At 44.9% G+C, this 23,380-nt stretch overlaps 1 protein-coding gene across 2 annotated transcripts in view; it reads right to left on the bottom strand.

Annotated features, from left to right (window-relative positions):
• MBNL2 (muscleblind like splicing regulator 2) overlaps nt 1–23,380 on the bottom strand; it is a 152,569-nt gene that overhangs the window by 34,031 nt on the left and 95,158 nt on the right. For both annotated transcript variants that reach the window (XM_080917209.1, XM_080917208.1), the window contains exons 3-5: nt 18,676–18,840; nt 9,559–9,759; nt 5,783–6,046 (exon numbers count right to left, since the gene is read on the bottom strand). In XM_080917209.1, the coding sequence (XP_080773335.1) occupies nt 5,783–6,046; nt 9,559–9,759; nt 18,676–18,840 (630 nt within the window). The remainder of the gene's footprint in view (nt 1–5,782; nt 6,047–9,558; nt 9,760–18,675; nt 18,841–23,380) is intronic.

The following is a 23,380-nucleotide window of genomic DNA, read 5'->3' as shown; positions in this document are numbered from 1 at the left end:
CCTCGGACAGTGTGAATTTAAACAGGAATTTCCCCAATGTTTCCCGTTTATTCTACTTCATTTCTAAACACTAACTTATCATCCGTTCGGTGTCTACTACATTTGAAATGATAATTTATTTCAAACAACTTACCGGATTATGCTAAGAAAAATACCCTTTAAAAAAGGCATTTCACATCCTTCGGTACTAAAATAAATTCTCTTTAGTCATACTATCTGCACTCTTTGCTATGATCAGGGGTTAACCTGTTGGTGACGAGTGGGACTTCTGTTAGAACAAGCAGCTAACATAGCAGGGACCGGCTTTCAGACTAGCGGGGCGCTGCCTTCAACTTACAACCGTACTTCTGGGAAGATGGCTTCATTTAAACAACCAAGGGAGTATTGGATATAGATTGATTTAGACCTCAATGGGGGAAAAAAAAAACCTCTTCTTTCTGGCTGTTAAAAGGTGGAGAAATTTTATGATAGGATTCTGTGAAAGTAAAGTAGGCCAGGAAGCAGTTTCAATGCAAATGGGAAACAATGACCATCCCCCCACTTTTATGGTTAGCACAATAGGTAAATCCCCAAGGTTTGTCTGATAGAATTCACACTTTTAAGTTCTGTGGGACAATGATAGTATCTGAAACAAACAGGGATGACTCGCCTTCGAGATGGGGAACAATTTATGATATTTTCCTCAGCAAATGTAGGGTTGCTCCTGAATCATTCCATGATTCAGGATTAAAAAAAAAAATGTGAGAGAAGATAGCTTAGGATCCATGGAACTTGGAGAAAGAGGCGAGAAATAAGGTGGAAAGGACTGTAGGCAGAGAATCTCCAACAGGGAATAGAAGGTTCTAGAAGGCAGTTTGGATAAAGGCCATTGAATAATAGATTGATTTAAAAACTCAATTTTAAAAAATGGAACACTGAAAATAAAAACTGCACCAACTCCTTTGTTCTAATTTTTTGAAACAAAAGTCTCACTTTTCAGTCCAGACTGTCCTTGAGCTCACAGCAATTCTCCAGCACCAGCTCTCCAGAATGCTACCGTTACAAGCATGGACCACAGAGCCAAGCAACTCCTGGATATTATTAAATGTCAGTTCCATAAATGGCCACGACTCCATTCTGGTTAAAATCTTCCCTCCCTATGGGTTCACAATGGTAGCTAATGCCCGGCTGGCTTTGCTTCATTAATATAGGTGTACACACCTACAAGCCGGCACACGTGGGGCTGTCAGGGTGACCTGTGAAGACAGTCCTCCTCCTACTAGGTGGGTCCCAGGGATTGACCTCGAGTCTTCAGGCAGTAAATGGCCGCTCACTGGGCCTTCTCGTTGGCCCTCACAGGCTTGCGGTGGGTTTTGAGCCTCAACTAATCCTGGTTCAGGAAAAAGGGCTCCATGGCTGCGCTCAAAGGTCACTGGGAGTGCTCATCAGTCCTCAGAGTTTAGAACCATTCTGTCCTTCACTTTAGTCTCAAGTTTCCCACTGCCCCTGCCCTTGGGATTTAGGAAGCAAATTTTCCTAGTGTTGGGGTCTTTTTTGTCTAGCCTTTTAGAAGAGTCTCCAAAGGCCGGTACACAGGTACACAGCAACTCAATCTGGAGTTCTCCGAGCGGGAATAAGTAATGTTAAGTGTTTCTTTTTATGGCAGATCTGCAATGTCTAATGGTCAGGTTTTGGGGTGGTTTTTGTTTTGCTTCTTTGTTTCTTTTAGGTTATCAAAACCTAATTTTGACACACTGGAGTAACTCAGGAGTTAGTGTAGAGTGAGAACAGTAATATTTCTCCCTTTTCTAAGGCACAGTAAATTTCTATTATCAGATGCAATTTTCTTCTAAGATATATGAAGGGTTTTATAGATATCAAGGCTTTATATACATTTTAATTACATACAGCACACAGATCGACTGTTTTTAAGAAGTCTGTGTAGGTAAATGATCATGTTACCACAGGCTTGCTGGCACACCATTACTCCCCACCCCCAGGGTGAGAATGTGCTGAATGTTGACCTGCAGTGAGTGATCAACTTTGAGGCTCAGCCCTCAGCTTAGGCAAGAAGCAGCCCCATGTGTGTTGGTAGCCTGTTTGGCACCAGTGCAGGAAAGGCCAAATTAACCATAATTCTACTATGTGCCAGGTGCTTGGCCTCTTTTCTTGCTGGCCTGGTCTCTTATTACTGATCCTCTATGGCCTAGGTCTCAATGGATGGGCATAAGTGTCGAGATTTCTTTTTAGAGTCAAGGTACCGTCACACTGCAGGTCCAGGTAAACCAACCGTGCAGCATCAGAGGTCAGGAGAGCCAGGGGAAACAATCAGGTACTGGCTTACTGCTCATGAAGTGGGGCAGACAGAAGCATGGGCCTGGAGTTCCGGAGAGTGTTCTCCGGAACAACCGAAACTTATCTGGCAGACAGCAGCTTGCCCGTTTCCTTTTACAAAACCGGTTCTCTCCACTGCCATCCATCTTGGCTTATATGAACAAAGACTGCATGTGAAGCTCAAATACTCTTTGTGTAAAAACTACCAAAGGGCACCTCCAACAAGCTGATTCTCAGGTCTGAAAAATTCTCGTGAGAGAGGCGCTCATGTTTTAAAGAGGTATTATGAAAGAAGAAGGCTGGGATGGAGATAAATGCCTCTTCTTTTCAAGAGTCGGAGCTTTAAATTCCTTCTTAATGCCTGACTATTTAAAATGGGGGTGGAGGGAATCCCTGGACAACAATAACTTACTCCGTGGAAGTGTGCCGTCTTCAGCTAAGGAAGTCGGCTGGATGGAGTGCTAACGGGTTCAGCTGCACCCACTTCTCCATTTGTCCCTCTAAATAAGGAAATGGAATCATCGTCTCTCTGCCGTGTTCGGGATGATCTCGCATGTAAGGTTCGTCAAACTACACCTAGGCTGGTTTCCAATGAACCCCTCACATTTGCTAGAAAGATGTGACAGATTCAGCAATCTTCCCGTCACTGTCAAACAAAGGTGCTGGCATTGTTCTGAAACTACATCGCATTCGGTTGCCCCCCCCCCCCCCCAGGAAGATGCTTAGGAACCCTCTGGCTGCTCAGCACTCCAAATTTGGGCACAGTGTAACAATCCAAGAAACTATGGTAACTGACTCTCCCAGCCTCTACTGCAGCAACCTTCCTGCATTCTGATGAGCTTACGTGTGAGTGTGGAGGAGGGCCTGGGACAGAGCTCAGCTGTGGCTTTACACGGTAAGGCTTTTGGGTAATCAGACACTCCTGGTCGTATCTCCAGCACCCTGAGTCGCCTACCATCGACACTGATTCCAGTCCCTGCAGGACTGACTTAGGTATTGATTGTGTGTACCGGAACTCCGGCTGGACATATAACCACAGGGTGACAGCGAGGGCCGAGCATGACAGTCACCGTGACTACCGTGTTTTTAACCTTCACAGGTATTTGAGTGAGAGGGACAAACGTTTCCTTATTCATCTCCAGTGCTCATTCTGCCTCAAGCTGAAAGACAGCCATGGTGACCCAGTGTAATGGGCTCTTACCATTTTTACCTCAGAGATATAGCCACAAGAGGAGGCAAATGGCAACCATTTTCTTCCTTAATTAGAGCCTTCGTTGAAAACATTGTTTTCTCTCTTGTCAGACATAAGAATGTATCCCTACAGATCATTGTGTCATGGGGAGACATTGGCCTCTGAGAATAAAAATGACATGCCAAAGGGGATGGAAGGGAGAAAGGAGATAGACCTGGTAGCTGTTCCCAACATTCCCAAGCCCTGCCTTTCTGTCTTCCTGGAAGGTGTTACTTGATGCAGAAAAGTCAGCTTGGCCAGTTAAGCTATTGTCACAATAGCAGAGTCCTGGTTGGGCCAGGGAGTGCCTAAGTCCCTAGTGTGGTTTATAAAATGAATTTCATGCAAAAACCTGAGAATTCCCTTTCATACAGGTCGGATTACATGCGTTTCTATCGTTGCATTCCTCCCCTTTGTTCCCAAGCACACTGAATTTTAGGGTTCTCACTTCCACAGAACCCTTAATGAGAGCATTTCCCTCTCACGTGGGTGTGCATTTGGTTCCACGTGTACAGGAACAGAGAGACTTGTGGCACTGTCTGAAAACTTAGGACACAAGACACTAGTGAGATGAAGTCTCAACCACTTGCAGTGCCCGCAGAGACCAGAAGAGGATGCTGGGTGCACAGAGTCGGAGATGGTTGTGAACCATGTGGGTGCTTGGAATAGAACTTGGGTCCTCTGGAAGAGCAGACAGTGCTCTTAACCATGGAGCCATCTCTCGGGCACCTAGACTATGCTCTTAGGTCCCTTTCATCTCTGAAGTTCTATCTCTTCTTTCTCAAGGAAGATTGGACCCTGTGTCCTTCCTTCTCCCTGGAGCCCTCCATGCCTCCCATTCTGTGGCTGACAAGCAGGGTTGCTCATACTCCACATGCCCAGCTCCTGGAGGGCAAAGCAACCAGCCTCATTCATTCACTGAGCTCAGCAGGTGCCCGAGGGCTGGCAGGCTCTAAATGGGTTCTATGAATGGATGTGGTGTGCCCACTGTACATTTAAAGACTTCCAAGGAGCCGGATGTCTGCAGCCCAGCACCCTGGTTCTCAGCTGTGGATGTGCACTGGAGTTGAGCCGCCCAGAAGATTCAGAGGGCTGGGCCTGGTCCCTGCCCAAACCATAGCACATAACCAAGCTGCTCTGGGGTTGGGTATCAATGGCAGATTCTTTCCAAATCATTTAATTGATTCCTAAATAGAGCCATGCTCCAGGAGAGGTCTAGGCATGTGATTCTCAAATGTCAACATGCATGTAAAACATTTAGGAGGTTTTAAATGTTGTGTGCATGTGTGCATGCATGTGTTTGCATGTGTGTGTGTGTGTGTGTGTGTGTGTGTGTGTGTGCATTTGCTAGGAGTCAAATGCCCTGGAGCTGGAGTTATAGCTGTTCTGAGCCACTGGATGTGGGTTCTGGAAGCCAACTCCTGTCCTTCCAAAGACTGTCCACACTTAACCACTGAGCTATGTTTTCAGGCCCTAACTGGGAATTTATTTTTTTATTTAAATTAAACTTCTGATCCTGAGAGTCTAGGTGATTCTGGAGTCTTCATAGGCTGAGGTGGTCAAAATGACAATCCTCCCTGTGGCCAAGGGGCAGCTGGAGGCTGTGAGATTCAGGAGCTCTAGCAGCATTAGTTCCTGAGGGACAGCGAGGAGAATGAAAGGGCTAGCCTGGGTTACATGTCTTTTAGTGCTCTCGTTTTTAGTGCCAGCTAGCTCAATTTCCATCCTTTCCTGAGCTGCTGTTGCGCTTGAAATCTCTGAGTTGTTGGCACAGCCAGAGGAAAATGGGAGGAGAAGCTAGTGACTGACAGGGTCACTAGTTGCTGGTCATCTCTGGGGGTCACCCCTTTCTCCGCCCCTCCCCGCAATGACTTCAGCAATAGGCTGTACCACTTGCTTTGTCTGTTCTCCTGAGTTTCTGCCTGTCTTCTGGTTCCCTGCAAGGCCCTAGGCCCATGATTCCAGTAAGGATGGAGGAGACTCGGAGACCAGATTGCAAAGGAAACAGACCTCACAGCCTCGGTTCCCTGCACCTTGGGGATTTAGTTATTGCGAAGGGAAGGAAGGGCAAAACAGAACAAAACAAGAAGGGCTGGGGATGACAACAGAGCTTAGGCAGCGGAGCAGCGGGAATGGCAGCCTTGTCTCCCAGCTGTCCGAGGTACAGCTCCTTCCCACCCGCAAGCACCACCCGTGGCCTGGGAGGCGCAGCGGTGCGGGCGCGGCCGGCGCACTTACCATGACTGTGGCCGCGGCCGCGGCTGCCTGGGCGGCCACCGCGGCCTGGTTGGCTTGGTGCTGCGCCGCTTTGATTTTGGCCTGCAAGTGTGCAGGAGGGTGAAAATATTTGCATTTCTCCCTCATGCAACGCCCCTTTATGTAATCCATACAAACGGTTACGGTGTTGTCATTTGTGTCGATCATGGTGCTGTCTGCCGGGTGTGCAAAGCGGCAGTCTGTCTCTCCCCGGGCACAGTTTCCTCGCTGGAACTCCCTGCATACCTGAGACAACGGGAAAGAGCAGAGCGCTGCAGAAAAAAAGCCTGGTGGCCACCGCTCCAACGGAGGGGGAGGTGGGGAGAGGATCAGGAGCAAGGAGAGGAGGAGGAGGATGGAGGAAGAGGAGGAGGGGATGGGAAGGAGGAGAGGAAGAAGGCTAAGGAGACTTCCCTTCATGGTGTCTTTAGGTTCAGAGGGCAAAACTGTTATGATCTAGAACCCAGGTTACCGGGACTGCTAAAGAATTAAATTTGGGTTTTTTTATTTTGCCCCGTTTTTTAGGGTGAATACTGGAATGGAGGAATTATTCTGAAATCTGTTCTTCCACTAAAAAGTAAAGGAAAAATTATCCAACAAAGCTCCCACTGTTTCTGCAAAGTGTAGCATATTTGTTTCCATTTCCTACTAACCTCTTTGTTGAGCTATTCAACACGTGCATATATGTACCTATCTTATAGCACACACATCTATGTGTGTGTGTGTGTGTGTGTCTGTCAATCAATCAATCAATCAATCAATCAATCATCTATTTATTGTCACCCCGCTCTTTTCATTATGCTTATGTGGCCACAGTTATGTAATTCACACACACTTTCTTTTTATTTTTTTCCTCCTCTCCCCTTTCTTCCCTTCGGGTTTTCCGTTGTCACTCTATCCACCCATGTCTTACAGTGCTTGAGTGCTGTTACCCCTCCCTTCTTGGTTGGTAACCTACTCTGATAGCACCTCTGGGCTGCTCTATGTTCCTGGTTCGATGACTAGCCTTTGCCAAACTACCACAGTGTATAGACAGTTCTGGGGAAACAGTCCACGTGTTCACCTCCCTGAGGATGGGGGCAAAGCCTCTGACTATGAAGACCCCTGGCTCCCCTTCTGCCCTCCCCATGTTCTACAAAGGTATCCCAGGCGAAACCACTGTAGCACTGGCAACATCAAAACTTTCTCATTTTAAACTCACTGTAGTATTTTCGATCACTCCCAAAGAGGACAGATAGAGAGAGAGAGAGAGAGAGAGAGAGAGAGAGAGAGAGAGAGAGAGATACAGTGTGAGAATAAGTGGAAGGAACAGAGAAGTTAAAAAAAAAAAACGATCTCAAACAACTGAACATCCTCTATCCTCCGAAACCCACAGTGAGCCAAGGTTTTACTTCACAGATGCATTCTGTAGATATCAAGAGTTCTCTTTATTCTAGATGGTATGAAATTAAAAAAAAAAACCTACTTATATTACTTATGTAATTCATCCCTGCTATAAATATCAACAGGAAAGAGCTCGGAGAATTGTGAGGTTGCTTCTCCTGGGCTCCAGTCCCATGGCCAGTGAATGTGAGCATTGGTTTGTTTTCTGGTCACCAGTGATGCTGCTAAAGGGACAGGGATGTGAGGCTCAAGTATGTGAAAGTCAGTCATTTCTGAGAAAGTATTTCACTGAGCTGTGGCCATGCCAGGCTGACGGGTAAGTAGAGGTTGAATCTCAGAGTTGTTCTCAGTTTCCTTCTGTTTGAGTTCTGGCCAATGTCTTACCCTCGGTTATAAGCATTTCTTCTTTCCTTCCTTCCTTCCTTCCTTCCTTCCTTCCTTCCTTCCTTCCTTCCTTCCTTCCTTCTTTCCTTTCTGCCTACCCTCCTTCCTTCCTTCCTTCCTTCCTTTCTATATGTATGTATGTATGCATACACTGTCTCTGTCTTCAGACACACCAGAAGAGGGCATCAGATCCCATTACAGATGGTTCTGAGCCACAATGTGGTTGCTGAGATTTGAACTCGGGACCTCTGGAAGAGCAGTCAGTGCTCTTAACCACTGAGCCATCTCTCTAGCCCTCCAAACATTTCTCAACTAAAATCTAGTAAGATAGTCACTTAGATTCTAGGTTTGCTCATTCTGTTTTTCAACAGAACCTCATGGAGCCAAGGCTAGCTTTGGAGTAACCATGTAGCAGAGGCTGGCCTTGAACTGCCAAATCCACAGGCCTCTTCCTCCAAAGTGCTGGATTACCACATGTAGGGTTATCAAAGCTCTGAGTCCGGCCTATCTGAGTCTTTTGGGTGTAGCTGGAGTTCATAGATGTTCTGTGTGCAGCCGATGTCCTTCCTTATATGAAATGGACAATGACTGATTTGTTAGGAACAACTGAGAGTCGCAGGTACCTTGTCTACCAATCCTGTAGAAAAGACATTTAGTTCCCAAACTTTCTTATTTTATTTGTTAGTTAGTTTGTTTTTTACTGTCATACCCTGAGCACCTAAACTCCCTCAGCCCCAGCAGATGGAGGCTAAAATACTTCTATTCCCAGAACAGATCTCAGTAGCCCTAGACTAGCTTAAAGTTTCTCCAAACATTAGTGATGAGTTTATGTTCTCATCTAAAGAACCATATATTCTGGATAAACTAAGTGAAAAGATATAGTTTTGAAAATATTTGTAGTTCAGCATCCCTAATTCTAAAACATTTACCAGAGGTTAGGCAGTAAACATTTCTTGTCCCCAAGATATATTTGGTTGGTTTTTAAATGAATGCTCACTGGAAAGCCATTTCTTAACAAGTCTGCATTCTAAGCATACAGAAATCACCTAACAATTCTAATCAATGCTGGAATTAAAGGCAGCCTTTCGGAAATCTATCAGAATCTTTACATAACCATATGAAATGCCCCATTGTCTATCACAGGGGTAGTGAAGCAAGACTAATAGGGAAACCCCTCGCTCTGATTAAAGAAAAATGTAACCAACAAAGTCTGGGAGGATTTTCCTGATCCAAATGTAAAAGTGGCTGTGTAAAAATACATGCAACTAATCTTTTTGAATAGCATAGAACATTCAGATTTACTTTAAAGACAGCTTATCAATAACCCAATTGCCTCGGGTTACACTTTCTCCTATTTTGTAATAAAGCCATGAAGAGATATGGCAGCATCCGTACCTGACTCATAGAACTGTTGGGGGCCCAATTCCTCCTCACTTTGGCTGAGTGCTCCCATTTCCCTGACCTGCTGAGCTTCTGACCATTTCCAGAACTTGTGAAGTCCACTAAAAGCTATTGATGTTGTAAACAGTACTTAGGACCAAGAGCCAACTCTCTGGCTGACATCCTGATGATGTCCATACTCTACTGGTGGATATTTATCTAGTGTTTTGAGACAGGGTCTCACTCTGCAGCATGTAGTGATCAGAAACTTCTCTGTAGCCTTCTTTGACCTTGAACTTGTGGCAGAATTCTCACACTAGCTCCCTGGTCTTGTGGTTACAGACACAAGCCACCACATCTAGCTTAATATTTTATTCTCATACATAAAACCCAAGCAGCTGTCTTTTGCTTATGTGAAAGTTGTTCTTTGCCTCTGGGTTAATTTCTTTTATACGGGACATTAATTTTATAGCACAGAATTTCAGATACACAGTGTGTGCAGGAACATGGATTTTCTTCAGCATAAAATTGTTTCCTAAGCATTTATCCGCTCTCACAGACACACACTTCTAGCACCAACACATCTCCAAGCACAAGCAGAATTGAAATACCTCCAGTTTATCAGTCCTGAGAAGTTTCTGAGTTGCAGTTGAGCCCGGGACAGTGACCGGTGGACTTCCGGGAACAATGACAGGTGTAGTGGGTAGAACCTCTGTTGGGACTAAGCCAACTCCAGGGGTAACAGGCGCTAAGTAAGGAGCAAAGCTAATAGCCGCATTTGTTCCTATGGTGGGACCTACAGGAAAAGTGGGCTGTCAAAGGAAAACAACACAGGAAAAAAACTCTTTTAGCACAGAACTTACAGCAAGAGTCATTTGAACAAGAATTCACACAGTCATTAGGAGATGCTGCCTGAGAGAAACTTATCCACTGCCTAGAATGCCTTTGGGGTCAGTATTGCTGTTGAACTGAGAATTGCAAATGCCACTAATCACCCCCTCATCTGTTTTTCTTTTACTTTTCAAAAATAAGACATCAGAGATTCCCCTCTTTGCCCAAACCTTACAAACATTTTGGGGGAGCACCAGAATAACCCAATGCCAAGGAACGGGTTAAACAGATCCTTCCTGTGAAAATGTTCTCAACAATTGAAAATACTAACTTCTGCCCAAATTACCCACCATTCTAAACTACCAGGTGCTCTTACCCAGAGGCTAGGCCTACAGAACATAGACTGGTCATCTATACATTCTCCTGTTGGTCTCTACAAGGCACATGAAGAAAACACCCTTTGATTATAGCTGATATTCAAGTTGACCAAATTCATACGTTTTTTAAGCACTGGCGTGTCCTTGGGACTTATTTTGTTCAGATATTCCAACATGTTTCAGTCTCTTATCACTAGCATGTGCACCCCCAACTCATCGGCAGACTTCATGTAGATCTACTATATTCTGCTCTCTGCCCTACTATGTGTCAATCTATCCTTTTATCTTTTTTGAAAGGTTGGATGGGAGCACTTGCAATTTCAACTAATTAGTTGCACACACAATCGATGAGATCCGGTTTTATTTCCTGGCCACATGACCGGAAAAGCCATGAAAAGCACGCTTGATCCCCAGTTAAATGTGTTTTCCATCACTACAGTCCTGGCTAAGAATACTCATGGGTTGATAGGATGATTATTTTTAGGATTTTCATCTAGTAGATATCTAAATAAGATTGCCTTTCAGAAAAGATGTTATGCACTCTTAGACAACAAACCTTGTTTCACATGTATTTATTTAAACAAAGTCTCAATAGATAGCCCAGGATAGACAGTAGCTATCCAGCTCATGCTGGTCACAAACTCAGCAGTCCTCCTGCCTCAGCCTCTGGAGTGCTGAGATCATGGGTGTGTGTTACCCTGCAAGCTCTGCATTTTTACCATTGTTAACATGGTTTCCAAAGATTTTTTTCCTGAGAATAAACTGTACACTGAACGGGTCTTAACAGCTCCTATTCATTTACTTGGTTTTAATTTATGGATTGTTTCCCCTCTTTCTTTCTTTTTTTTTCTTCTTTTTTTGAAGGCTTGAACCTAAGGTCTCATACAAGACAGGCAAGTGCTCTTCCACTGAGCTCTATTCCCAGGTTTACAAACAATTTTTAACCTATTTGTTTTCAGGACAAGTTTTCAAATATTTCCAGTCACATCTTCTTGTGACTTTCTAGTGCTGAGCTATGTGTTGCCACGTGTCACAATATTTCTGTTTTTACATTGCGGGTAATGTTCTTGTTGTCTGTTTAGACTCCAGATGAGCTGTTTAACACGTGGGGAAGATAACAGTCTGCATTAGTGATGCACTTTCCTTTAGGACAACGAAGCAATGTCTCTTATGAATGACCAGGCTGGGAAACAGCAAATCTTGGGGAGTCTGTGCAGAGATTTTGAGAGCAGCTGCAAGATCTGCACAGAAGTGTTTGAGGGCTGAATGGGGGCAGTTCTAATGGGCTGGGAGGAAAGCTGGGTGGTTCTCCCATGAGGACCCTTACATCTTTACAGTTCAGAAATAATGTTTGCTTTGGGAGAAACCTGCAAAGCAAATGCCGTGCACTGGGAAGGGACAGCAGTTTGGTATGTTTTCTTCCCTGACTTTTTGCAAATTTTTCCATGGATGTGACAGATGTGATGATCTGTTACCCGCTGGAGCCCTAATTTATAGAAAGCTGTGGCTTTTTTAGTAACCGTCACTTTGGTAATTCAGTACAACTGGAAAAAAATGAAGTAACTTAATAGTATAAGGGCCACGTTATGCTAAGATTAAAAAAAAAACACACACACACCTTGAAAGGCCCACATACACCAGCCATTCAATGGCCCCATTATATCTGAATTGCCTTTGGTTGGGGTGGATTTTTAAAGAAAATGCTGGTGCAATAAATAAGACTTGGCAGGAACCTTGAGATTCTCCTTTAAAAGACTTACTATGTGAGGAGTGTGTGGCTAAATTTGGGGACCACCCTCATAAATGAGGAAGGAAAATGATGTTATATTTGTACCCCACAGCTCTATTCAGAGAGGAATTCACAAAGCAAGTATTTAGAAAAGGGAACATCCCCGGGGCATCTCCGATTTGACTTTATGGATGTAAAGATTTCTTACTTTTGTATCTTACCTACTTCTTTATTTATTTACACTCATGTGAGCATGTGCCTGTGCCTGTGTGTGCCATGTGTGTTTAAAGGCGCCCGTGAAGCCAGCGAGGAAATCAGATCCCCCTGGGACTCCAGTACCCGCAGTTGCGAGCTGCCCAACATGGATGCTGAGAAACCAGCTTGGGTTCTTTGGGAAAACAGCAAGCACTTTTAACTGCTGATCATCTCTCTAGTCCTCTCTTCCTTCCTTTTGTCGTGCATGCAGATTTCCAACCCTCTCTTTGCAGATGGACATGGTGATTGAAGTCCACGTTGACCCTTGACTAATCTGTGAGGCTCTCAAGATGTATTTTCCCAAAGTCCCTTTTGATATCAACAAATCGATGGCAATAAAGTGCTAAGTTGGGCCTCTAAACCATGGTAATTGCTCATCCTATGAACTATACTCAGAACTCATTACAGATGTCAGCAGTAGTGTTTCACTAAGACACTGTGTGGCTTAGAACAACTACAGCAACATACAGGTGTCAGATCTAGAGAGAACTACGTCCAACCCAGTCCTTTCCCACATAGTTTTGTTTCCTGAAGAGGAAATTAACCTCCTTTGGGTTTTAAGTTTTCTCAACTGCAACGGACAAGTAAAATCACTTAAAAGATACGCTAAACAAATGTCTCTTTCTCTTCTATTCCCCACTGTCCAAACTCAACCAATAGCTGCCTTCAGCAGCAGCCTAAACACTCACTTGTTATAGTCTTTGCCTCAAGTTGATGTGTTTCCCTAGCATGAGTGTAATCAGCAACAGCCACTCACTCAACAAATGTACAAAAAAAAAAAAATGGAATTTAACTGCAGCAAATATCTTGTCTGCAGTCTTTAAAAATGTATGCTAGAAAAATAAATAAATAGATTCCCCCATAGGATACAGTGTTTAGAGTCCATAGGCCTCATGACAGACTCAGTCAGACATTAGCCAGTCCTCCATCTTTTTTTTTTTTACACGAGAGTTTTTCACTGAAGCAGACAAGTGAGATCGCTCTTGAGAGGTGCATTCTTTACTACCAGTGTGACAGACCATAATACCCAGCACCTGTGAATGATGAAGGCATGGAATAAACATGCCTTATCCACATGTCTTTGGAGCATAGACAGAACACTGTACGTCTTCCCACTGGTTCAAGTCTTTCTTCTGTAGATAGGAAATGTCCACCTGCCCCGACCAGTTGTACCAGTTCCTGCTACCTAGGAAGAGGAGCTCAGAGGTTCTGGATTAACAGGAAACACCCCAGTTAGACTCTCCATCATTCACGGTTCATGGTGTCTGAGATCAGTTTTCCGGGGGCAGCTGGGACAAGGTGATCGGGACCACGCCGGAGGACTCCAGCCTGGAGGACAAGCTTCTGGTTTGTGCATGGCGCTGCCACCAAGAGGTCCGAGACACAGTGCGTTTGGTGCCTGTCATCTCTCCGTGCTAACAGGCCGCTGAGGAAGCCCGAGGGCAAGACCCACAGAATGCTTTCTTGAAGAGAATCTCTTCCGAAGGGCTCGTCTGATTTTCTCCCTCTGTCCTCCCTCCATATTCCTGCTTTCCTCCCCATTATTTGCCTAGCACACCACACCAGAAGGTCTGAGGAAAAACAGAGCTGGTGGAAGGGGAATTAACGGGAATTTGTGGGGCACAGTGACATGGGGGACATTTGAGGTTCTTCCTTAGGTATGGGGGTGAGCCGAAAGGGAACACCAAGAGAAAGAGTGGGGAAAAGAAGGGTGACATAGGAGTAAAGGGTGGAGGGGAATCAGCTGAAATGAAATGCAAATGAAACATTTGCTTTCTAAGCTAAAAATAAAAATAAAAGCAAGATCCTGTCTATGCTTTAAAAGACCACATCCCACCATGTTTACACAGGAGACCCTGGGGGACAGCAAGAGGAGGAATCAAGACTTGGATGAAGGTGATTGGAAGGTAGAGAAGTGGGCAGTGTTGAAGGCAGACAGGACGGGATCTTTGATGACCTACAGGGCAGAGGGGGAGACACTCCGCTGGGCGCTGCTTGACCCTGTTGGTTCCATGTACCCAGATGAGAATGCAGTGAAATCAAGACTTCAGTCTTGAATGTTTTCTTGCAAGAGAAGTTGAGGTGAGGTTAGGGAGATGCATGCACTAGAAACACGCATCTGGGTTCTTAGTTTGCAAAAAAAAAAAAAAAAAAAAGTGTGATAGTGGCATGGGTTGGGTTCCCGAATAGAGGGTAAATAGAAATATTCATTCTGGAAAGTTGAACGTGGAGCTGAGAAGCATGAACTAGGTGCAGAAAGGCAGACAAGGCATCGGAGGAAGAGGGGTGTTCAAAGGAAAGAGATTGTTCAACTCGCTGAGACCTGCTAGGATGTCCTACATGGTCTCATTCAGAAGCTCGGTCTGTGTGAGCACAGGGCCATACATCGGGTGGTTTCTGCAGACCTGGGATTCATTTACAATAGATCTGGAGGCAGGGATATTTAAAGTGATGTCACCAGCATATTAAATATATAGTGAGGGTTCACCTGGTGGCTCATATTATGCTTTAAAGTCAATCTGTCTGCCTGTCTCTCTCTTTCCCCAACCCCTTACCCCGTGTGTACATGTATGTAGGTTAGAGGGTAACTTGTGTGAATTAGGTCTCCCTTTCCACCATGTGGGTGCTGGGAATCCAAGATCAAAGTCAGGCCCGGCCTGATGGCAAACATCCCCACTGAGCCATCTGGCTTATTTGTTAGTTGGGAGATGGTTGCCACCGGTGAATCTCCAATGCCATCCATTGGAGCTCCAACTTCCTCTTTGGTGGTCAGCCTTAGTTATCAGTTTCATGAAGTGATATCTTGATAATAAAACACACCTGAGAGTCTGTAGCGTGTTTCCAGAAAGGACTGTTATATGGGGCAGTCACTAGGCATGGGTGAGGCACCGTCAGAGCTGGGTGACACCTAACAGCGTGTTCTCCAGATAAAGAGAATTCTGAAGCAAAGCTAAGCAGTGTGTGTCCCTGCAGCCCCTGACTTTCTGGGGATGTGTATCACCGCTGCTGTAATTCTCCTTTACACCACACTCTGGTGTCTTCTTCCAACATGAATCAATGCTCACGGTTTGAGAGTGATCTAGGCATTCACTGCCAGAGGGGACCTGCTCACCCTCTTGGACTCGGTGGTTACATGGTTGTTTGCTTCTCCAGGTCACTGTTGGAGTACCAACCCGATGGCGGAAGCTAGTCTAATGGTTCCTTCTGTTCTTACCCAGAGTTTTGCTTAATACAACTCCCAAATCAGGTCACTCGGAGGGGTTGGGGCTTCGACATAGGGGGCTTGAGTAATCCAGCATTCAGACTAAGCAGGAGAAAAGTGGCCAATGGCTTAGAAATAGAGAAAATACTGTGGAGAAACTCCAATGGAAGGAATTTGGGGATGAGTGGAAGACAGGAAGAAGAATCCTTTATCACTTTAAAGAAACGGAGGCTGGCAGGAGGGAGCATGGAGTCATTCTTGCTCCTTCGGTATTCAGTTTCCTTGTTGCTGAGCCGACTGTAGCCGCTGCACCACACAACAACACTGATTTATCCTGTCAGAATCCAGGAGACCAGGCGTCCAAAATCAATTAAGTTGGGCTGTGATCTCTGGGACTATGGAAATGCTGGGGAGAATCCATTCCTTGTCTGTTCCATCTTCCGGTGGCTGCTGGTCTTCTTGGCTTGTGATCACATGAAGAGTCTGCCTCTATGGACATGTGGCCTTTCTGTCCATGCTGACACTCCCTTTGCCCTTTGCCCTTTGCCCTCTGCCATTTGCCAAACTCTTCTAAGAACACTTGTGGCTACATTTACTCTGAGAGACTCTTATAACTGCCAAGACCTTGTATGTATGTGTGTGTGTTGTGTGGTGTATGTGTGTGTATGTGTGTTGTGTGGTGTATGTGTGTGTATGTGTGTTGTGTGGTGTATGTGTGTGGTGTATGTGTATGTGTGTGTGGTGTACGTGTATGTGTGTGTGGTATGTGTGTGCTGTATGTGTGTGTGTGTATATGTGTGGTGTGTGTGGTATATGTATATGTGGTGTGTGTGTGGTGTATGTGTGTGGTGTATGTGTATGTGTGTGTGGTGTGTGTGTGGTGTACGTGTATGTGTGTGTGGTATGTGTGTGCTGTATGTGTGTGTGTGTATATGTGTGGTGTGTGTGGTATATGTATATGTGGTGTGTGTGTGGTGTATGTGTGTGGTGTATGTGTGTGGTGTGTGTGTGTGTGTGTATGTATGTGTGTGCACTTGTGTGTGCTCAAGTGTGTGTTTATTTGTGCACATATGTAGGCACACATAGAAGGAAGAAAGAACTCTTAGGACCATTAGTCAGTCAACTGACTGGGACACAAATTTCTAAAATTTTGAAGAAATGTGTCAGTAGAGCAGTTGAATATTGGACAGCACATTCTGCACTTTAATAGATCCTGAGATTTAAAAAACCATCTTGTTTTTGTAATATTTGTAATATTTAATAGTAAATGTATTAAATTTGTAAAAAATGTTTAAAAATACATAAAATGTAATATTTAAATGGGCCCTTCCTTTTTTATAGCAGAATGGTAACTAGTATTAACTTCTAACTAGTATTTGAGGCAAAGACATAAACATTACTTTCAAAAATAGTTCAACTAATATTTAATGACATGGATATATTTTTCATATTAAAATGGACAGGACCTAGTACCAGGGTCAATTCTTATTAGTTGCAAATAAACAGGAAGTGCTCAGTTTGAATGATGGCAGATACATAACACTGCACTCATATTGACCTGGCTCATATTAAATTTATTACCATAGATGTTATTTAATATGTATAAGTACATTATATTAACATTTAGGTAATTTAATAAAATAATGTATATGGGCACATCACAGTGAATTATAAATTATGTATGTGTGCAGTTGTAGATTGAGCCCCTGAGATGGCTGGTGTCTGGATTAAAGTGTACTGTGATGCCTGTCTGTCTAGAATGTACTGTTGTTGTCTGTCCATCTGGGACATACCATTGTCTGTCAGTCTGGGATGTACTGTTGTCTGTCTGTCTGGGATGTACTGTTGTCTGCATGTCTGGGATGTACTGTTGTCTGTCTGTCTGGGATGTACTGTTGTCTGCATGTCTGGGATGTACTGTTGTCTGTCTGTCTGGGATGTACTGTTGTCTGCATGTCTGGGATGTACTGTTGTCTGTCTGTCTGGGATATATTGTTGTCTGTCTGTCTGGGATGTACTGTTGTCTGTCTGTCTGGGATACATTGTTGTCTGTCTGTCTGGGATGTACTGTTGTCTGTCTATCTGGGATACATTGTTGTCTGTCTGTCTGTCTGGGATGTACTGTTGTCTGTCAGTCTGGAATGGCCTTTTCTGGCCATGTGATGATTCCTTTGACACCCTCTTTCCTTCAGGCACCCTTTTCCTGTGTAATATCCGCCTGTCTCTGTCTGACTTCCTCAGCCCCTTTCACGCATCTGTCTATCTGCAAAGCCTCTGTCTGTCTTACCTCGAAATCGTCTGAATCTTTTTCTACTGTGGGAAAAGCTGGATCTTGAAGTCAGTTTCTACCTGGAGGACATCAGAACTTCTAAAAACTGTTTGGAGGCTCTCCACTCCTCCTGCCCACCCCCAGCTCTCGGGGGCACAGCAGGGAAAACGGAGCTCACTGGTCTCTATCCCTCTTCACTTAGCAGTGTTCGCTCACACAGACTTTTATTACAATGCAGGCTGATTTTTATAGAATAGCCTTTTGTGAAAATTCACCCATTTGGCTCTTTCAAAAATTAGCTTGTTTTTGACAAATAATTCACATTGTAAATGAAACCCACCAGAGTCAAATGCACTCCTTTCTCCCCTAGGGCCTCAGTTCTAAAGCAATTTCTAGACCTTTAAGAGGTAGTCTCAAACACTGACATCAGGGAGAAAAATATTACACAATACATATTCATACACTCAAGTCCCTGGGGCGTTGACTCTCCGGTTCCTGCGGTAGCAGCTACCACACCCTTTGCAGGCTTGGGAGAGACAGGAGATGAAGCAACGAGGCCATTTCCTGATGTACTGCTTGCTTGTGACATCCGTCCTTCCGTGGCTGTTGTCTGCTTCCAGCTGGAGCACACTGTGCAGAGCACCCTGGCTAATGATCTAGCTCAAGTTCAACTCATTAGCTACATGATATCGGAGAGCTCATTTGTCTCCATGTTTCTTTCTTTCCTCATCTTTAAAATGGTGCTGGTGAGCTACATGAAGCACCCACCACATGGATAAACATTTCAGGTATCACAGTCTCTCTGACACATACGCATCCCAAACTCTAAATAAAACGTGGACCAACTCCCACATGAAGGTGACTTAGAACACAGAGTTTGCTGATGAGAAAGTGCTATTGTGGTTTACACTTCCGAGGTTGCCCTGGCCCCATTGTACACACATACCTTTCCATTTAAATGTGAATAGATGGTAGAGTAAGTGGAGGTCATTTTCTTGGTCACCATGGCTCTGGCCGTACCAACCCTGCCACCCCCCAGCCCACCCTTAGAAAAGGCACACTCACCACAGGATGGAGCGGCGTTCCTGGAAACATAAATTGCATCTGCTGGGCAAGCATTGCTGCTGCAGTTTTTTGCTGGATCAAATTGTTCCTCCCATTAATTTCTAGCTGAGTTTTTAAGTGTGTTGGAGGATGAAGATATTTACAGTTCTCTCTTGAACAGCGGCCCTGCAAAATGAACAATCTGGGGTTAGGATTGCACTAGGACTGTTACAGTCATTACTTTTATTTCTTATGTTCCAAGGTAAGAGCAGTATGTTTGCCTGTGTGCCTGTGTGCATGTGCATACACGTATGCATGTGTGTGCATATATGCATGTGTGTATGTATGCATGAATGTATGTGCATGCATGTATGCATGTGTACCTTTATGTTTGTGCACATGCATATGTGTGTTTTAACAGAGAAGAAATCAAATATTACATGATTATCCAGGCCCCTCCCCTTTTCTTTCTCCTCCCTCTGTTCCTCCCTTCCTTTCATCTTCCCTTCTGCTAAACCTAGACAACTCATTTCAAAGAGATCCGAGAGTCCTTCAACTTGTGGCACAGTGCTTTGCACGGGCATGAAATGCGGATGGGGGTAAGAGTTTTAAGTGTGTAATCCAGACTGGCCAGAGACATGTTTTCAGCTGCTGAGGGTGGGTGACCGGGACAGAACTCCTGGAACTGCTTATGATACCCCCAGGCGATCGCTCCCGTGAGCTGGATAAGCACCTGCTTATCCTGTCCCTTACCCTTCCCATGACAGGAGACTCTGACTTAAAACCAGAGATGACAGAAGTAAGGCTCATAGCCGTGTCATCTTCCGGACACGGAAATGGGTGGCCTGGGCAAAACCATTAGGTGATGAGTATGTACAAACAGACCCGAATAGTCACTGTGTCTGGAACTGTGAAACTCTAAAGTTTGCAAGACTGCCAGTCATGTGAGAATCGTACTTATGTGCGAGTTAAGCAGTTTTCGGGGAAAGAACAGCAAACTGTGGGAGTCAGTGGGAATATCGACGTTCCCTAAAGAATTAGTATCTGCAATCTGGCAAAAAGAATATGAGTTTGTTTATCGGGTTTTTTTTTTAAATGAAAGCAGTCATGGTGGAGCTGGAGGGATGAGCTTGTGTATAGCTGTTCTGATGAATAACATCTGGAGTTCCCTCTCCGTCTCCACTAGCTCCAGCTGCACTTTTGGCGTCTCCAGCTTCTCCTCTAGTGAGAATTTCCCCTTGAAGCCATGGTGATGAGCAGACCCAAGTACCAGGCTCAGTCCTGGTGGTCTTTGCTATCAAGCTGAGCCATCCTAGAGCACAACATCCAGGGTGGGCAACTGCCTCACTGTCTTGGGACAGACATGAAAAGGGATTTCTTATGAATCCTTAGCATCAGCCATATCCATTTCTCAGTCTCTAGTTCTGTGGCTCTCCTATTCAGCTTTCTGGATGCAAACAGACATCCTAAGGCTCTGCCAACTGTACAGACATCAGGGTAGCTGGAGATGCCACCACCCCTACCCCTTCTGATGGTCTACAAATCTGCGTTTGATTATTTATTTTGTCTTCACTTCTGAATCTTAGCTCTTCTCGTCGCTTTTGACTTCTCAGGGTCCCCAATTTCTATGAATTTATGTCAGTCATTTTTTTTTTTTACTTTACACCTCTGTTCTTTTTCTCTCTTGATAATCCCCCCCCCCCCCGCCTCCTAGTTTGTTAAAATGTAATCTCCAGGAGAGCATTCAGATGGGTCCAGCTCCTTCCTCTCAGCATGTGCCCAGTCAGTGAGTCAGCTGCCTTGATGTCGGATGTCCAGATGAATTCTGTCATCCGTGAAGGAAGGCAGTGACAGGGTCGGAAACAGAGCTACCTCCCATCAGCCTGGGTGTGGAGGAATTAAACAACAAATACAGTTTGTGTATAAAAACCAAGACAGCTTCGGTGATCTTAGTCCCAAGGCCCCAGTCATATACGCTATACCGGGGACCTGACACCCAAGAAACCGAGCAGACGGTGCACGAGAGTCTGTGGACAAAGGCAAGGGGGCGGGCTGGATGTAGGGCTGGGAGAGGCAGGATTCTAAGAGGGGCAATGAAACCAGCAAAATGTCTTGTATGAGGATGGTAGATGGCTCGGGGTATAATTATCAATTTGATCAGCAATCTAATCCTACACTTTGTTGCTACTCATTTAGATTTCAATTGGCTGGAAAATATGGTTTTCTGGTTAACCTTCTATTCCTTCTTCTAACCCTCGGAGAACCGCATTAGCCATTTTCCTGGTGACAGAACGTGGTTTATAACATTAGACCCATTATTTATCACCAGACTCTCTCCCTTTTCACGAGAATTAATTCAATTTCCTACTGTCCTCTCTCATACACTCTGAGTGCAGAATATTATTGATCATCAATGTGCCAGGCAATTTATACGTGTTTATCTCGTTTTCTCCTTACGACAGCGGTGATGATTCGGTCCTTCAGAGAAGATGGGATCTGAGGAATGAGATAACACTTCCCAGACCATCTGTGCTCAGGAGTGGGCTGTAGTGTACACCCATGCCTCTCAAGTCATTTCTACCCCTTCTAGGAGATATTTATCAGCAACGGCTAAAACCCAGGACAGATAAAAATCTGGTGCTATCTTTCAGAGCAATAGGATACAGAACAAAAGTTGAATACATGGGTATACGCATAATGTGAGGATGTGGGGCTGAGAAACAATTATTCGCTTGGGCAGTGCACAGGGCTCAGTGAACTCAAATGTTCTGGGCTCGTAGTTTAGCTCCGCCCTTCCCCACCTGTACAGACCAGATTGACTGACATCTTTCTTAATTTAAACAATGAAAACAATGACCATGTCTTCCTCTGAGCACTGTCAGGCAATTATGTAAATTGAGACGCAGATAAAATTCACAGAGCTGCCAGGTATACCGGAAGTTCTGAGAAATGTAAGGAGTATAGAGAAAAAGCATGCGCATATGTATTTTTGTTTAGAGTAACTGTAAGACCACAGAGTCCATACAGTTCTCATTAGCTCTCTGCTTTCCCATCAAAGCACAAAAAAAGACCAATTAATTGTTATTAGTCATATATCGAGTCTGGAGTTCTTTTCGTTCAATAGGATGCTTTTGCATCTGCTCCCTAGATAAATGGCGTAGACCCCTGATCAGTTCCAAATCGGGGTCTTAAGACATGTTGTCCGTGGATGTCTCAGACTTTCTAATCCCAGCCTGGTGAGACTCCAGAAAACAGAATCTTAGTAAGAGACCCTATGAGATTCCAAAACCCTAAAGAAAAAGCTACTGTCAAAATATAATGAGCTATCTGACACAGTAAACAATTTGTAGAAAAATTCTTAAGAAGGCCCAAGATTTCTCATGACATGCATCCTTGCACAAACAAACTGGGTACTATCAAAGCAGGTTGTCATCACCGACTGAGATGGGTAGCATCAAGATTCGAAAGCATCTCCATGGACCACCGAGGCCACAGACAATGTCTCCTGAGGTTAGCCCAAGAAACAGACGCAAAAATGTAGTGCTAATTTTTCCCTGTGGCTGCTGGGGGGTTATTTATTGTTTTTCTTTATTTCAGTGTCTCTTTTGTGTTTTTGTTAGAGACGTTTCTCAGGGGAAGTAGGAAGCAAGGCCCAGACCTGGGAAGGCGGCGTGGGACGGAGCACACCACTCAGGGCTCTTAGAGGGCCTTGTAGTAACTGGAAGCTGGGGCCGGGTCTGAGGACCGTGAAGCAGGCAGGCTCGAACTGAGGACTAATTTAGAGCCAGTAATTCTTTTACTTCTTGCGAGGGGGACCTGGCAGGTGCTGAGAAGGGAGATGGTTGCCAGGTTCTAGGCCAATCATGGATTCCCCCCAACTGATATCTACTCCCAAATATTATGCCTAGTGCATGCCAAATGTGAGCACAAACTCCGAACACTGTCTTCCTTCATGAGGCTCGTGGGCATGTGGTAAAGATGATGCTGCCCAAAGTTTGTGTATTACACATTATGAGATGTGTTCTAGAGGGGATGCTAAGGAACAGTTGGAGGGTGGGCCAGAAATGACATGTGTTACTAAACCCTGATCTGAAAGGCCAAAGTGTGTGTGTTTGATGTGCCGTATGAACTACCCATGTATGTTGACTGTACGGTCAGTGCACATGGCTCGTGTTTATATGTGTTGTGTTTGGAATGCTTACGTGTATTGAGTATGTGTGTGCTGTGTTGCTGCGTGTGTTGGGGGAGGAATAAGACATAAGGACACCAGAGGAAGAGACTATGCCATGGGAAAGAAGCACGGCCCATCTGGGAACTTGTATTCGGCTTCCCAAGCTGAAGCCAAGTGTGGGCGTGAGTGGGAGTCTGGGAGGTGAGAAAAGATGAGGCAGGAAGCAGTGGGCAGAAGGCAGATACGGAGAACAGCGAGACTGCAGTTAGGGGACACGGTCTTCGCCATCACTGACGGTCTTCCGGTAAGAGACTGACATGCCCGCTTCATGCTTGACAATCCGTTAGGTGCCCCCACCTCACCTTCCAGTGGCACGTAATGGATTTTACTGTTGTCTGTAGGGCTTGCTCAAAAGTCCTAGCAGAATTCTGATTAGGTCTGTGTGGTTTAGTCTACGTGCCCAAGCAATCTCTACTCCAGGAAGGTTCGGATTAGGGCTGGTGGTGAGGATGAAGTCTGAATCTCAGGCAGAGCCACAGGGAAAACCATAGTGGG

This window comes from Micromys minutus (assembly GCF_963924665.1).
Source record: "Micromys minutus genome assembly, chromosome: 5".
In the NCBI taxonomy this organism is placed as follows: domain Eukaryota; kingdom Metazoa; phylum Chordata; class Mammalia; order Rodentia; family Muridae; genus Micromys; species Micromys minutus.
This window is presented reverse-complemented; position numbering and strand designations above follow the sequence as displayed.